The following is a 14,981-nucleotide window of genomic DNA, read 5'->3' on the forward strand; positions in this document are numbered from 1 at the left end:
GCACGTTATACGTCATTAAAAGTCACCGAATTCTCCTTTTTAAGCGTTTTTTCAAGTACTTAATTTTTTTTTATTGCTGATAGAATTTTTTAACTTCCCACAAACCTCTTCAACTGGCTGAAATATCTCCATTAAATATCCTGGAAAGAGTTCTGAGCTCTGAGAAATTATACGTCCCAGATGTTTGTGGTTCAGTGTTGGTGAGTGAAATTCTTGTATTCTATCAACATAATTAGAAAGTAGCCTATGTATGTCTGTGCATTGTAGCTGTGCAATTTAGGGAGTCACTACTGACGTTAAAAGTATAACATGCTAATGCTATATGCTACAAAATGCTAATATGGAGGCTTCAAATGCAGAATCCATGAACTAAAGGCTGTTGTTACATACACTCGTATAAGATATTTTAGTTCACAATTAAAAGTAGCTGGGAAAGAAATGTTATGCATGTACTATGTTACATTTATGTTGAATGTGTTTAATCACTGACCCAGTCTGAGGAGTCTGCGGTGGATCATATTACTCATAACATTTTATAAACGCATTTCCATAGATGTGCCCGAAATGCACTACAATGATCAAAACAATACATCTTAATTTTGAAAATGAAATTGGTATATTAAAAAAATCTACACTGAGCAGTGAAAAATGTGTGAAATATATACAAAGTTCATATTTGAAATTAAGTAAATAAACTGCAGATACAAGATACAAACATCTGAATATGCCACATTTTCTCTCCGTGAACATCTACACATTAAAGTAACTGTTCTTCCTGTTCCTCCAGATCTATAAGTGACCCTTGCAGATTAAGAGACACTGTAATGTTTTCTGGGATAAAGGTAACAGTTTAGCGGGACAGCTGGGACGTTTGCATCATTACTTTTCAGTACAAGAGCCAGGTCTGCTGTGAAAACTAAACAGAGCAAGCGATGTTACTTTTATTTCCTGAGAGTCCTGCAGTGCGCTTTTGTAAAACATCCACCTTTGTGCCAAGTAGAGTTCCTGACGAGGTGACCTGAGGAAATTCTGGTAACATTAATATTTCCAGAGATAACTCATGGCTGAACATGATGGAGTTTGCAGCTCAGTTTTGCATGAACAGAAAATACAGCATAAAAACAAACAAACTTTTAAGCCCTAAGGGCTAAGGATTTTTAAGAGTTAAGAATTCACACCAAACCGTCATCCTTTGATAAAAAACACTGGACTGGCAACTGTAACAATCACCCTTCAGCATGCACGTCATGATTTATTTCACGACTCCACTATCCATTTGGACTTTTGAGATTCCACACAAACTATAAATCATATAATAGACTGAAAGCATTTTTATTTCTATTCCCATCTTCCAAAAAAGGGAACAAGACTGGCGAGAGGAATTCACAGAAAAACAAAAAGTACCAAAGTCTTTCTGCCAAACTGCAACATTATCATGCTTTTTATTATATAAACAGAACGGACACATAAACTGCTTCTTTTCCTCTTAAAGAAGCCGTGATGCCCCCACTTTCACTTCAAATTCATCATAATCTTGACTGGCACTGAAGAAGACAAAGAAACAAAATACACCGACCTTGCCAATACAAAAACTGCTCATGAAGATTTAAAAAAAAAAAAAAATAGCAGTAAAGCAAAAAACAAGCAACCACAAACATTTTTATGTGTTTTCAAGCTTTGAACTAAGAGACAGTGGCGAGAGAATTAAACTGGGGTTGAGATTATCTCATATTTGAAATAACTAAGGATCGGTTTGATTATCTCTATGGTCACAGTCTAGGTCAAACCAAGTACCACTGCGTGTTTCCAAATGTCAACATGCTGCAAAACACTGGCAGATTATCAAATGGAAAAAAAAAATCCCTGTAGTCAATTTTGCTGGAAAAACCTTAACAATGATTATCCATAAAAGCCCCACTGTGCGTCTAACTCTACACCAGCACGACAAACAAGGTGACTATTGGAAATAGCAGCTCACCTCTAATCACTGTCTGCTTTTAAAATTTCAGTGGCTATTGCTCTTTGGCAGTGTCCTAGCTTTTATTATTTTAAGTGTACTGTGCTCTTGTCTTATTGTGATTTGAGGTGGTGTGTTGGTGTGTAAAGGGCAATCATTTTTTTCTAAAATATCCATCAAACTGCACACACACACACACACACACACACACACACACACACACACACTTTCACGCACGCAAAGTGAAAACACCGACACTGAGCATGCACACAAAGTATGCTGGGGCAGGCTACAACCCTTCCAAATACAGAAAGAAAATATCATTTGCATCCCTACTGTGCACACATCATAACTAAACTATCAAAAACATGCTCATAGGTAAAAAAAAGGTACTCATGCGCACCTACACATGCAGGATCACACACACACACATACATTCACACGCACACACGTACCACTCAGCAATATGGCAAGGTTAGTCATTGTAAAAGTGCGGATTAGTCGCAGTTTCACAAAGTTATTTTTATTTGCCATTTAGTATTGGGATATTTTTGCCAGTCACAGACACTTAATTTCACAGTGCAACACAGTATGACAAACACTGACATTAGGGTCAAACCATATCATATGGGTGAGGTTAAAAAAAAAAATCCATACAAAAACAAAATATAGGTAAAATAAAAATTTTTAAAAAAGTGCAAAAAAACAACTTAACAGTCACTGAAAATAGCATTAATTCATTTTTTGTGTTAAGTGTGCGAATTTAAATCCACTATATAAAAAAACAAAAAAAAACAAAAACAAGAATCATCAGTAGCAGCAAAAAAAGGACCAGTTTTAAAACATTATAAAGATCACAATGACACTGCCAATCACTGTTTTACTTAAGATATTGATATGGCATCAAATGGATATCAGTACGAATGTAGACAAACACATACACACTCACACACATACAAAAAAAACAAACAAACAAACACACACACTTGGTCACAGTTAACAGGTGCCAAAGGACATCGCGGTGGGAGTCAAGTTTTAGCTCGGTACCATATCAAAAACAATACACATTTCACGGACTGTTAACACAGAATGCCGAAGTAAGGATTTATAAACTGCACATGCACACACGTGCGCGCGTGCACATTCACACGCACAAAACTGCACAGAGACAACTAAAAATGTGATTTTCTTGGTAATATTTCCTCCCCCTCTGGAGAGAAAACAAATGTGTTAGCCCTAATCCTCCCTTCCTAGAGGAATGGTTGCTGTGAAGCCAAGAGGAAAAGATGCTTAGTTTTTTTCCCTCCTGCTCTCTTACTCTGGTTTGATCAGGTAGAAAATGTGACAGGAATACGTCTGATAGATAGAAAGCTCTGTGAAGCAGCACTCTGGTCAAAAATGAAGGTAGGAAACACAGATGAAGATAGCTAGATTATCTTACAGTTAAGTATTGTTTCAGTGACTATGGATGAAGTAATTTATACTGAATCCTATTCCCCGGAAAAGAAATGTATCACCCAGAAAATGAACAGAATTTAGACACCTGTCGGTCCCTAACTACATGTAGTAGGTCTTAAAAAGTCTAAATTATAGTGCCACCTACAGTCTGTTACATGTACTGAATGTACAGCATGTGCAAGTTAAAGTGTGAGAGTCTGTGTTCGTTGGTCTGTCTCTGTCGGTCAAGAATTACTCTTAAGTTTAAGAATCCCATTAAAATCTCAGCTGTCCCTGTCCTCAAAGCCAAGTAACAGACCTTTCTGTGGCTCTTTTTTCCCTTCCTTATTACTGAATTCCCTCCGTTTCTTTCCCTGAACTCACTCTATGCTGGTATCTTTCCCTGCCTCTCCTCTTTCCCATCCTGTCTCTCCCTCCATCTCTCCTCCGTCTCCTTCTCTCTGTCCCTCTCTATCTGTCCCTACCAGTTAGTTTTTCTGTGTCAGGTCCCTGCCTAGTTAATCTAGAGGTGTCCTCCCTGTCCCTCCCTCCCACCCGCCTACCCTCCCTCTATGGACAAACACATAGGGCGTGGGGGCCGTCCATCAGGGGGAGCGGCCAATAGCATCCCTCTCCCTCCCCCCAGATCAGGGCAGTGCAATACACAGATGGATGAGTTTCCCATTCACCCTCCTCCTGCTGGCTCACCTGGAAGGAGCGAAAAGTGAGAGAGAGATGGACACAAATAAGTTAATATTAATCAAATGCAGTTTGTGCCTAAAAATGCAGTTTAAATGAAGCTGGATGTGGCATTACCTCTTAGGTGGATGTAGAGAATCTAAACCCCATAGCAGGCTGCCAGTCTCTCCTTCAGCAGTGGTGGGAACTGCTCTGAAAACTGTTGCCAGTTCTCCTCCCCAACCTGCTCCTTAAAACCATGCAAGATCTTTGGAAACAGAAAAATGGCATCTCTTCAATATCTCAAGCAGGCAGGAGAAGTGGACTGATCGAGAAACAGTCCAGTGAAAAAGCATAATTACAACCTCAGGATCTTGTGTTATTATCTGCTCTAAAATTTCCACTTTGTCTCTATATGTTATGCTGCAACCACTGCTTACTGCATTACAGACCCACTGAATGTGTCACTTGTGGTCACATTTTAACCACCACAACTACAACCGAGCCAGCAATCCAGCTGAAGATAGCTGGATTGCAGTGATTCAACTTTCAAAATAATGCAATAGTTCTCTTAGAGGAACATAAAAAACAAAAACTTAAATAAGGAGCCGTATATAGCTGAGAGAGTCCCACCTAAGTAAAGTATGTGTGTGCAAAACAGTGTCCAGTAAGTGGTTACTTCCTTCAGGGACATGGAGTGAAACTAATAGGCATCACCCAATATTTTCTGGAGACCTACGTCATATAGTATCAAAATACTATAAACTAGGCCAAAATCAGCTTAGATCAAAATAGTATAAAATAGGGCTGTTCGATATAACGATGCATATCGGATGACGATATGAAAACGTCCATCGTTTCATTTTACGCTATCATTTATTTCGTGGTGTCGCAAAATAAACTGTTTACGCAAATATTTTTTCATCGTTTTGATGGTCACTGTAGAATTTCTTAAAGTTCTCGCTTTCTCTTAATATAACCACACCACGGACGGACAAGCGACAGTTTTTATGCGTTGCCGTTAGCAACAACGACGGTAAAACCATCTCGTGGCTCCGCTGTCCGCTTCTTTGTTTTCCACATAAACCTTTCAAAATAAATCTGAAGATCCTGTTGAGATTTTTCAAAATAAACTGAATTACGTGAAATAGCATGCAGAGTGTTTACGGACAAGAAGCTAAAAAGAGCCGTCAGGTGCTAAAAAATAAACCTTAGACACGCCATAAAATAAAAACTCAAAGAAAATTGCGGCCGTTTCAACTTATGTAAAACTCGACTCCAGGTACACGATGCCCAGCTGAAAACACTTCACGCAAGTCGAGATTCACAGAATTTACAGAAAATGTAACATTTGTGATACATACCGTTGTCGGGACAATAAATGTCTTATATCAGGATATGAGATTTTAGTCATATCGCACAGCCCTAGTATAAAAGGTAAATTTATAGACCAGGCAGATTTACCAATTTCATTTTGTTCGCCATAGAGGAACGGGGTATTATGAAACAGGTCAGTAATCAAATGCATCAAAGGAAGGGTCCTACACAAGTTCTGTTGCAATGCAATCAGTCTGATCCAAATCCATATTAAGGGTTCCTTTTATAATGAAGCCCAGCACACTGATACATTAGACTGAATTAAACATTACTGAATGGATCCTTGTGCTTTGACGTTTGTCTGTCTAGTCTTAGATCACACTTTATGTGATGGACCCTGAGGGGAATGTGTGCAGTCAGTTTTTCTGCATAGAAACATCCCTGTCTGTGCTGCTGAGGTTCATAGTTAACACTCTGCTGCGCCTAAGGTCACTGCACCTCACACCGAGTCACTCTCAGAGGGAGAGGAGACAGAAGGATGGTACTAGCTGTGGAAACAAGAACTCGCCCCTTAAAATGAGGTGGACCCTCACCTTGTAGAACATGTCTCTCAGGTCATCTTTAGGATTGACCCAGGAGGCCACAGCGTCACAGAAGAAGATGAAGTCCTGAACAAACACAGGAAGAGATCAACCTCAACACTATCTTTTGATTTAATTTACAGCCAAATACGCACACTGTGAATCCTAATGACTGCAATGAGCAGTGTCTCACCTGCACCACACCTCCAGGGTTCACGCCAATCATAATGCAAATCCCACGGAAGGCGGAGTCTTTCTCCTCGTTGTCTCGGATGTTTCGGAGAGACGTACACCTGCATTGTGCAATTATTAACCAGTTAGTGACCGCTAAGCATGATGCTGCCAGAATTGTGAGTTCACAAGTCCCATTTTAATAAGAGATAAACCAAATCAAAAATTTATGGGAGACATGCAAACTGTTGTGTCACTGTGAAAGACGACTTATTTTGCTATTGGGCTTGAAGAAAAGAATTCTTATTCCCAAGGAATTAGTAACAATTCTGGAAATCATTTAAAGAATGAAGTTATGTAAATGATAATGCATCCATTAGAACAAAGTATCTTAAGTCTGCATTTTCACTTCAACCTCACTTTTCAGACTCAGAATCAAACCATCTCTCACCAGGGTCGGATGAACTGCGGCAACATGGGCGCGACCTCCTGAGGACACACATAGCCCAGCCGGCCAATGGTGATTGCTGGAAGAGAACAGAGATGAGTCAAACCTGCTCTTAGATAAATGCATATTTGTATCTGTACAAGTCCCTTCCCTTCCCCTTGAAAGCATGTATAAAATGATCTGTGAAATCATATACCGGTGTTCTCCAACAGGGTCTTGGGAGTATTGGGTCGATTAATAATCTCCACCAGCTGGTTCAGAACCATAGCAATGTATGGCTGCATCTCCACTCCTGACAGAGAAATAAAAATAAAATGAGACACACGACATCTCACACTGTACAGCCGTACATCAAAAAGTTAGCATAAATACATAGAACAAAAACTGGGCTTCTTCCACGTACCCATCTGCATGCAGATCTCTCCTATGGCCCAGGTAGCGTTGTTGCAGACGGAGATGAACTCTGGGTTCAGATTTGTTCCGAGGATTGGCATGAATTCAGCTAAGAGAGACACAAAATGTTAAAAAGTAGAATTATGGGATACGTATATGTATGTACAGGTGTGTAAGGGTAACAGACAGCTAAATGTTTACCGATACAGGGTTTGACATGAGGAAAGCAAGCTTTGGTCAAGTCACCCAGCAGAGCAAATGAACTCTGTCTTACTTCGGGCATCGTATCCTGGGACAAAAGAGACAGAAAGACAAGGAGTAATGTGAATATACACCATCAAATGACTGAAAGAATTTGGCACATCTAACACGTCGTGGCAGTTGTCCTCCTCCTTCTTCTGCGATTTTGAAAAAAATAAAACATTGCAAAACATGAGCAGTTTAAAACAAAAAAAAGTGTTTCTTTCCAGATAAACCTTCTGTGATCAAATGGCTGCAAGCGCTGAGCACTCTGCTACAAATATAGCACATTTCCTCTGGCTACTTCACATTAAAATTAAATGCAGAGTGAAAAGTAGTGGAAAATATCCTGTTTACATGAGCATTTCTAAATACAACTGATACAAAGAACCAGGGATTTAAAAAAAAAAAAAAATCCATTACATGAAATTACACTAATACCGATGTACATGCATGCAGCTAATTTGATTCAGAGAGAGACTCAGAGATTCATACACCAACATTAAAAATGAAAACTTAAACATATACAGCATTGACTCTGAATGATCTCTGGAAAGGCATTCACACAAACATAGGCTCTCCTCACCTGCATGCATTGGAAAAGCAGGGTCATGATATTACTGCGAGCCACGAGTGTGTCCACGTGGCCTCCGAGTCCCTCTGCCAAGCCACTTAAAAGATCCAAGGCCACAATCATGAAGTCCTTGTCGGGTGCTTCATACTGATCTGGCTGCTGACTGTACATCTGAGATGTACGCAAAACGAGTGTCATTTATGTAAAGCAGCAAAAGCATAAATTGTGAGTAATTAAATATGCATGTTTGGTTCACCATGGCCTGAGCAAGGGTCTTCTGGACCAGGGTGACACAGCGCTGATAGACGGGCTCACAATAGGGAAGGAAGCCGCTCTGCAGCGCTGTGGCAACAGATGACAGACACTCGAGCAGAGGGAAGAGATCTTTGTCCTCATCCTTCAACTCATTCCACTTGGCTATCAGTGGAGGCATCAGCTTTTGTATGTACTCCTAAACAAAACAAGAGGGAGATTTTTGTCTTTGTTTTTTGTCATTTTTGTGTAAATGCATGCAGCTGTGTCTAAAACGTTCGGGCTCACAGGCTGGTTGAGATGGTGTCCCACAGAGTCTGCCAGTGTTCCTATGGCATCATAGAGGATGAGGAGGTTTTTGTGCTGGTACTTCCCAAAAGCAAAAACCAGGGTGTCCAGGATAAAGCTCAGGTATGGTACCAGCTCTGTGCATGCTTCTTCCTCCAGAGTGGCAAATGCACTTTGAGGAAGGACGCAATTTGTTTAACCACTTATTAGTAAGAAACTAGAAAGCACACAGAAAACAAAGAAAAGGGAAGATCTGTACCTGCATGCAGCCTCTTGTACTCTCTTGTTGCCATCCAGGATCCGTTTGAGCAGCTCCGTCATGAGGGGTTTGAGGTGAGCATCAGGGGGCTGGCTGACCACCCAGTGGGCATAGCGACTGAGGGTCCAGCAGGCAATGGAGCGCACCAAGGCCTTCTTGTCACATAAACACTGGATGAGGTGAGGGATAAGCTCAGGCAAGTAAGGTACCATACCCTGCATACATCCTGGAAGGATAAACATAATTTATTTATCACTATTGTGGAAATGAGAAAAGAATTTGTTTTGATATTTCTAAAATTTAAAAAAGAATTTAAAAAAAATGTTTTATAAAAGATTACACAATATGTGGGGGGTCTCCCCATAGTTACAGTCTTAAACTTATCATCTATGATCAGTTTTCTTTAGAGGGGACCTAGGTAAACAACACATACCCATTTTCTGTCATATACAAAAGTAATCCCTAGGAGCCAAAGGTTCAGTTTTCAGATTGCTCTAAGTGCTTTGTTTCAGGCAGTTTTTGTACTCTTGGTTCTGGTCAGTGAGAGCAGATATCCTTAATGTGATCTCAGATAGGGCTGGGCCATATCATAACATTCACGGTAATACCGGTATAATGTTGGGCAACGATAAGAAAATGAAATATCGCGATAGAATATGGGTAAAACGCACAGTGCCTTTGTTTTCATACGCACATGGCGGAAAAAGCATGGCGGCGACGGAGAATGAGAAGGGCGAAAGTGGATCGTTAAATGAAACAGATGAACCAGAATTGGTTTGTAAAAATGCTGCAACTTCAGTGGTGTGGAACTGGTTTGGCTTTTGTCCCTCTGATACACAACAAAGCACTATTTTTGGTAGAGCATGCTAGCGGGCCGTCGTTATTACCGTGTTTTTTGGAAAATACGGCACACTTAAAATCAATACTTGGATTTTTCTGAAAATCAACAGTGCCCCTTATAATCCCGTGTGCCTTATGTATGAATTCTGGTTGTGTTTACTGACCTCGAAACGATTTTATGTGGTACACGGCGCTCAAAAATATGTCAAATGTTTTGTCTAGTGTCAATTATATTGTCAGTTATATAGTTATCGCAAATTTTCAAATGTATATCGCGATAAATGTTTTTGGTCATATTGCCCTGCTCTAATCTCAGATACACAGCTCTGGCTGTAGCAAAAAAAATCCATCCACCTTCTGTTCAAGCAATAGGCAAGTTAGCTTAAAAGGAGGGGCCAAGAAAACTAACATGGCTTGTTTCAGTAGTGGATGAACTGGGGTACCACAAAAAGCCCAGATTAAAACTAGAAATTTATTTTTTCTCAGGTAAAATAGAAAAACATATTAAGTCCCCTTTACTGTGCTTCTGCCTCATCTTACCCTCAGCAATAGCCCCAAGCACCAGGATGCCGGACTCCTTGATGACCCAATCAGGATGGAAAAGCAGGCCTTTGAGCAAGGGGAGGAGATGAGGCAGCAACTCCTCACGAAACACGTTGGCAAGAACATCCAGAGCGGCAGCAGAGCACTTCCCTGAAAAGAGGAAAATCCAGGATCAGTGTTGGATAACTATGTTATAATAAAAGGTACCACAACAGGGTTATAATGGTTATAATAAAGAGGATAAGTAGGTGGGGTTTTTTGGTAAATGCTCCCCAGAGAAATCAATCCATTTCTATTCATATCTCTCACATACCTGCGCGTGCACACACTCTTGCAAACACACACGGGGCGCTTAACAAATTTGTTACACCACCACCCAATGAAGGTTAATAATTAAACATTAACAATTAACAGTATCGGTAATTGCTAAAATCATTTTTTATGTTTCTGTAATGAGTAATTCACCGGTATGTGCACACTCTTTAACCAAAAACTGTTTTGAATGCTAACCCTAAACCTTGTCCATGAATTTTCAAATGTACTGTTTTGAAGAAAAAAATAGAAGAAAAAAAAAAGTGAAGCACTTTTTTAATATTAATACTACACAACAAAACAGTATATAATAGGTTTTAGGTTGAAAGACGTTTTTGACATGACGCAGTTTCCACGCAGGTTCAAAAAACCTACAGGATCCCTTTTCAATCAAACATCCTTGTATTCTATTCTACTTTAACCTTAATTTTAAAATAATGTTCAAAAGATCACCCAGTCCTACCTCTTTCCTTCTAATGCTTAGATTATTTTATGTCACAAAAGATTTCACAAGAACCTTTTCTTTATTAATAATTTAGTTCTACGTTTAATTTTTTGTGCTGTTCTGCTCCATTTTACTTGTTTTGGTAAGGAAATCTAATCTAACTTTAATTCTAACTTTGCATGCGAAACTCACGTAGGTTCCAATCAGACAGCGTGTCATCATCATCGTCCTCATCTTCATCGATGTCCTCCCCCTCCTCGCCCTCCCCTCCTTCATGCTGCAGGGTGACAGTGCGGGACTTGTGGAAGCGAGGCTTGATGTCCTGCTCGCTGTCTGGAATCGTCTCGTCCTCTTCAACATCACCCTGGAGGAGATCAGAGCTCAAGGTGAATTCAGAACACAGGTAAACAGCAAAACACAAGAAGAGATGCCAGATTTGTCCAGAGGATGCTAACCTTTAGTAGAATGATATCTATTTCAGAATACTTCATCCCATTCACCAGTATAGGTATCAGTCTGAAAAGAAAAAAAAAAAAAAAGATAAGGAAACACATTACTACTCAGATGAAATTATCTCATCATTAAACCAGTCCTTGCTATGGGAGAAAGTGAGCACTTACTGGACCAAGTGGCCAGAAAGGGCCTCTTTACAGATGGGCTGTTCAGCCAGTGTCAGCCAGAACTCACAGGCCTCCAGGGCCACGTTCTCATCTGGGTCCTGCGTCCGCTGGAGCATATACTGGGAAAAAAAACCCCAACAACAAGTGATTAAGAAGATGAGAAAGCGACAGCCAAACATAGTTTAAGGTCGAGATGAGTCAGGCCTTTACCTGGATGATGCTGTGCATGTGAGGGATGAGACGGTCAATTCGGACTTCTAGGAGCATGACCAGAGCCCTGCACACATTCTTCCTCACTTCACTGTCCTCGTCCCCAGCCAGAGCAAACAGACTCTGGATAGAAAATAAACAAACAACAGAAAGAAAACAAATTAAAAACGGGAAGGAAAGACAGGTAGGGTCAACAAAGGTGAAGGAACAAAAACAATTTATTATTCATTTATTATTCTAGAGGTTTTATGAGGCTTTACACCTTTACTATAAAACGTGTGCAGGTCTGTTTAATTATTTTACATGTGCTGGCAATCTACCCACATCCACAAACTAACTAGAGTCTAGGAACATTTTGGCCCATCACTGACACAGCAGACATGTCGCTCAACAGGAATAAATATGCAACCTTTTCTTTTTTGTTTTACAGAACACAGGGCAAAAAAAACGGCTTGGAACATTTTAGAAATTATGTCATCACATAGTTTGTCCAGCAGAGCAGCTCAGACTTCATTGTTTACAAAACTGTCAGCACTGTCTGCAACACATGTGGCAGAGTATATCACAGCTGAGCAGATGGTGGTGCGGCGCCAAATGGTGTTTTCACAGTAAGCTGAAAAAGTGCCGTGTTCATGCAGCTTCTGTTTGAAGTCAAAAAGAGGCTTTCGCAAAAAAAAACCCAAAAAAACCCAAACAACAACAACAAAAATACCTTCATGGAGCAAAATTTTGCGATCCTCGTAAAAACGTAAGTAAAAGTAAAAAATGTTGAATTGCTCACCTCAATAAAGGTGTCGATGTTATCCATCAGAGCCTGAGCTCGGCCAATGATAAACTGGTTCACACAAGCTATAGCATGGGACCTTGGCGAAAAAGAAAAAACAAGAGATAATTTTAACAAGGAGATTTTAGATGAGGAGGAAAGGAAAACTGCTAATTCTGCAAGATTCAGACACTGAGACTTGGATTTCACTGACCTGATCTTGGGGCTGCAATGTTTGAAAAACTGGAGGAATTTGGGGATCATGATGTTAAGAGGTCTGTTCAAAGCATCGCTATCCAACAACTCTGATGAATCCTCACAGATCTTTTGCAGTGCTCCAAAAGAACCCTGCCAAAAAAAAAACAAATCAGAAACAAATTACAAAAGAAACAGACACAAACCTTATCACCAAAATAGTACCAAATTTTCATTGCAAGGCTGTGCATGTGTTTAAGGTATGTAACCCTAACCTCGCAGGTGTTATAGTCCTCCGAGTTGAGCAAGTTACAGAGCTGAGGCAGCAGCTCTGGCCAGGTCTGCAGCTCTCCTTTGGAGGCGATGGTCGTGATCAGAATGCCTTTATAATAAAGAGTTAAAAAGTTACACACTAGTACATTAGGCTTTAAAACCCAGCCGGATAACTCACCCTCTGTCATTTAAAGATCTTGAAAATACAACGCTTTCTCCCACACAACCATATTACCTGCAAAAATTCACCCACCTCCATAATAATCTGACTCACACTGCTGAAAAACTCCATCTAACTAAACCTTTTATTTCTCAAGCTTCCCTCTCTGACTGAAACACCCACCGATTGTAGCTCTGATAAGCGGTGAAGGGTCTCCGATGTTGTTGAGGCATTCTCGTTTGATGAAGTCTGCCACATTGGGAGGGAAGTTCTGGTAGTGAGCTTTCACATTGTTCTTCAGAATCAGACCGCTCAGAGAGCGAGTGGGCTCATCTTGACAAGGAAGACAGCAGAGAGGCAACATGAAAACCCAAAAGGAGGTGGTGAGATACAGAGAGGTAAGCAAAGATGAAACAATCTAGTACGCGTTTTTTTTTTTTTTGTTTTTTTAATTATAAATTTGATGTGCACAAACTCACCTTCAGATTTTAGGCTTGTGAGAACAAAGATGAGATAGTTGTTGAAATCTGGAAACTGGTTAAGCTGTTCCAGTTTCTGCAGAGTCTGTTAAGGAGTTGAATCATCTATAAATACAGAGCAAGAATTCACACATCCTCACAGACCTTCATTTCACAGACACTTGATGCAAGCTGAACAAACAGTATCTTCTCATTGTCCTCCAAACTGACACACCAGCTCTCATGGGGGAGGCAACATTTCACACCTTCTCCTCTCACCCTAACTGTCAAACACACACACATACAGAGCCAGATGTAAGGATACTTCTTGCACAGCTCTCTGTGTTGCTGTGTCTGGGGACTGGGAATCCTTGAGTAACTGAAGCACTTGCTGCAGACCTTGTTCATCCGGCTGCCACTCCATCCTACAACAGAACACACACACACGTTACCCGTTTAGGGGCTCACTGCAGCACCTGTAATCTTACAAATCAAAACGCCATGTAATGACTACAGAACAAATGAATTATGCTGACTTATTAAAAGCATCAAATTCTAAAATAGCCTCAAAACCGGTTCTTTGAATCGTAATTTGAGACAAAATGCTGGAGTCAGTGTAAATATGTATAGCGTAGCAAAACAGTGCTGCGGAAGCAGTGGCGTTTATGAACATTTGACATTTCTGGCGAGGACCACCAACAACCAGTGGTCATTTAAGGCTTCACGAATAAGTAGCCAAACATCAACAACTATCAACCGTGACCCTAAGAACCTTTTCTACGTGAGGCCCAGACGGTAAAGGCGCAAATGTCTCGCTCCATCAGCTAGCAAGCTAGCCTGGCGTCGCAGTAACAGGTAAACGATTCACTGATTGCCGAAACGCTTTCTCACATCAACTACCCGGCTGCCACAGTTATGTTTTAATCCAAGCCACAAAAGCCGCTAAAGGGGTTCAATTAATATGCATAACAAGGCAGCCGCACACCAACCCCCCCTTTCCCCCGGCAGCTATCAGTAGCACCGCTAGCTAACAGCATCCTGAAAGTACCGCGAAAGGTTTTACCTGGTTTCTCCGATGTGGTAGATCTATATTCCTACAGACAACCGCGCAGATGCAATGTACCAACTAACATTAAATAATATATATATCCGCGGTCTGTGTAGGTAAATACAAACTTCTAATCGCAGTAGATCTACGTGGTTGCTATGCTAGTTGGTATGTGACAGAGATTGCATGCCTTGCAATCAAGCCGGGTGATCTGTATGATCACGTTCGGCTTCCGTATTCGAGCGAGGTGAAAGAGACGTAAACAACTTTAAGTATTACTGTTATTTCAGTCTGTGTTCAGCATTTATGAGCATTTACCGCTTAATTAATAATGCATGTATGATTATAAAATTCTGATAACATTTTATTCCGTGAACGGAGCAGATTATACAATATACCTACGTCGGTTTGTGCGGTTTCATTTTTCTCCACTAGATGGAGCCATATTCAACGCCTCTAGCCTGTTAGCTATGTGTATGAAGTGAGACAGGGCGTTGACAGAAAAACACTGTCACCAGA

At 40.5% G+C, this 14,981-nt stretch overlaps 1 protein-coding gene across 3 annotated transcripts; it reads right to left on the reverse strand.

Moving 5' to 3' along the window:
* Positions 1 to 2,458: 2,458 nt before the first annotated feature.
* tnpo2b (transportin 2b) lies at positions 2,459 to 14,663 on the reverse strand. 3 transcript variants are annotated; one of them, XM_085277610.1, is made up of 24 exons: positions 14,478 to 14,663; positions 13,740 to 13,839; positions 13,436 to 13,511; positions 13,140 to 13,289; positions 12,799 to 12,905; positions 12,543 to 12,676; positions 12,347 to 12,428; positions 11,566 to 11,688; positions 11,356 to 11,474; positions 11,191 to 11,251; positions 10,928 to 11,099; positions 9,976 to 10,128; positions 8,596 to 8,821; positions 8,337 to 8,508; positions 8,053 to 8,247; positions 7,809 to 7,967; positions 7,184 to 7,271; positions 6,993 to 7,091; positions 6,786 to 6,881; positions 6,593 to 6,668; positions 6,164 to 6,263; positions 5,983 to 6,057; positions 4,211 to 4,340; positions 2,459 to 4,102 (listed from the first exon to the last, which is right to left on the reverse strand). In XM_085277610.1, exons 2-23 carry the CDS (start codon positions 13,836 to 13,838, stop codon positions 4,233 to 4,235), a joined length of 2,670 nt encoding a protein of 889 aa, XP_085133736.1. In that variant the 5' UTR covers position 13,839; positions 14,478 to 14,663; the 3' UTR covers positions 2,459 to 4,102; positions 4,211 to 4,232. The 3 variants fall into 3 exon arrangements, with proteins under 3 accessions (XP_085133736.1, XP_085133734.1, XP_085133735.1); XM_085277608.1 differs by having other exon boundaries at positions 7,184 to 7,277; XM_085277609.1 differs by lacking the exon at positions 14,478 to 14,663 and adding an exon at positions 14,187 to 14,349 and having other exon boundaries at positions 7,184 to 7,277.
* Between the last annotated feature and the right edge of the window lie 318 nt (positions 14,664 to 14,981).

The sequence above is a fragment of the Mchenga conophoros genome, linkage group LG6 (genome assembly GCF_057382185.1).
Source record: "Mchenga conophoros isolate Kocher_MC1m ecotype Shallow Benthic linkage group LG6, M_conophoros_male_GT1.1, whole genome shotgun sequence".
NCBI classification, from domain to species: domain Eukaryota; kingdom Metazoa; phylum Chordata; class Actinopteri; order Cichliformes; family Cichlidae; genus Mchenga; species Mchenga conophoros.

Excerpts from the sequence above, each read along its gene's own strand:
- tnpo2b (XM_085277608.1), bottom strand. The coding sequence starts at position 13,838 with ATGGAGTGGCAGCCGGATGAACAAGGTCTGCAGCAAGTGCTTCAGTTA. Across the intron at positions 12,906-13,139 it reads GCTTATCAGAGCTACAATCG|GCATTCTGATCACGACCATC; the intron begins GTGGGTGTTTCA and ends TTTATTATAAAG. Across the intron at positions 11,475-11,565 it reads ACATGCACAGCATCATCCAG|TATATGCTCCAGCGGACGCA; the intron begins GTAAAGGCCTGA and ends TTTTTTTCCCAG.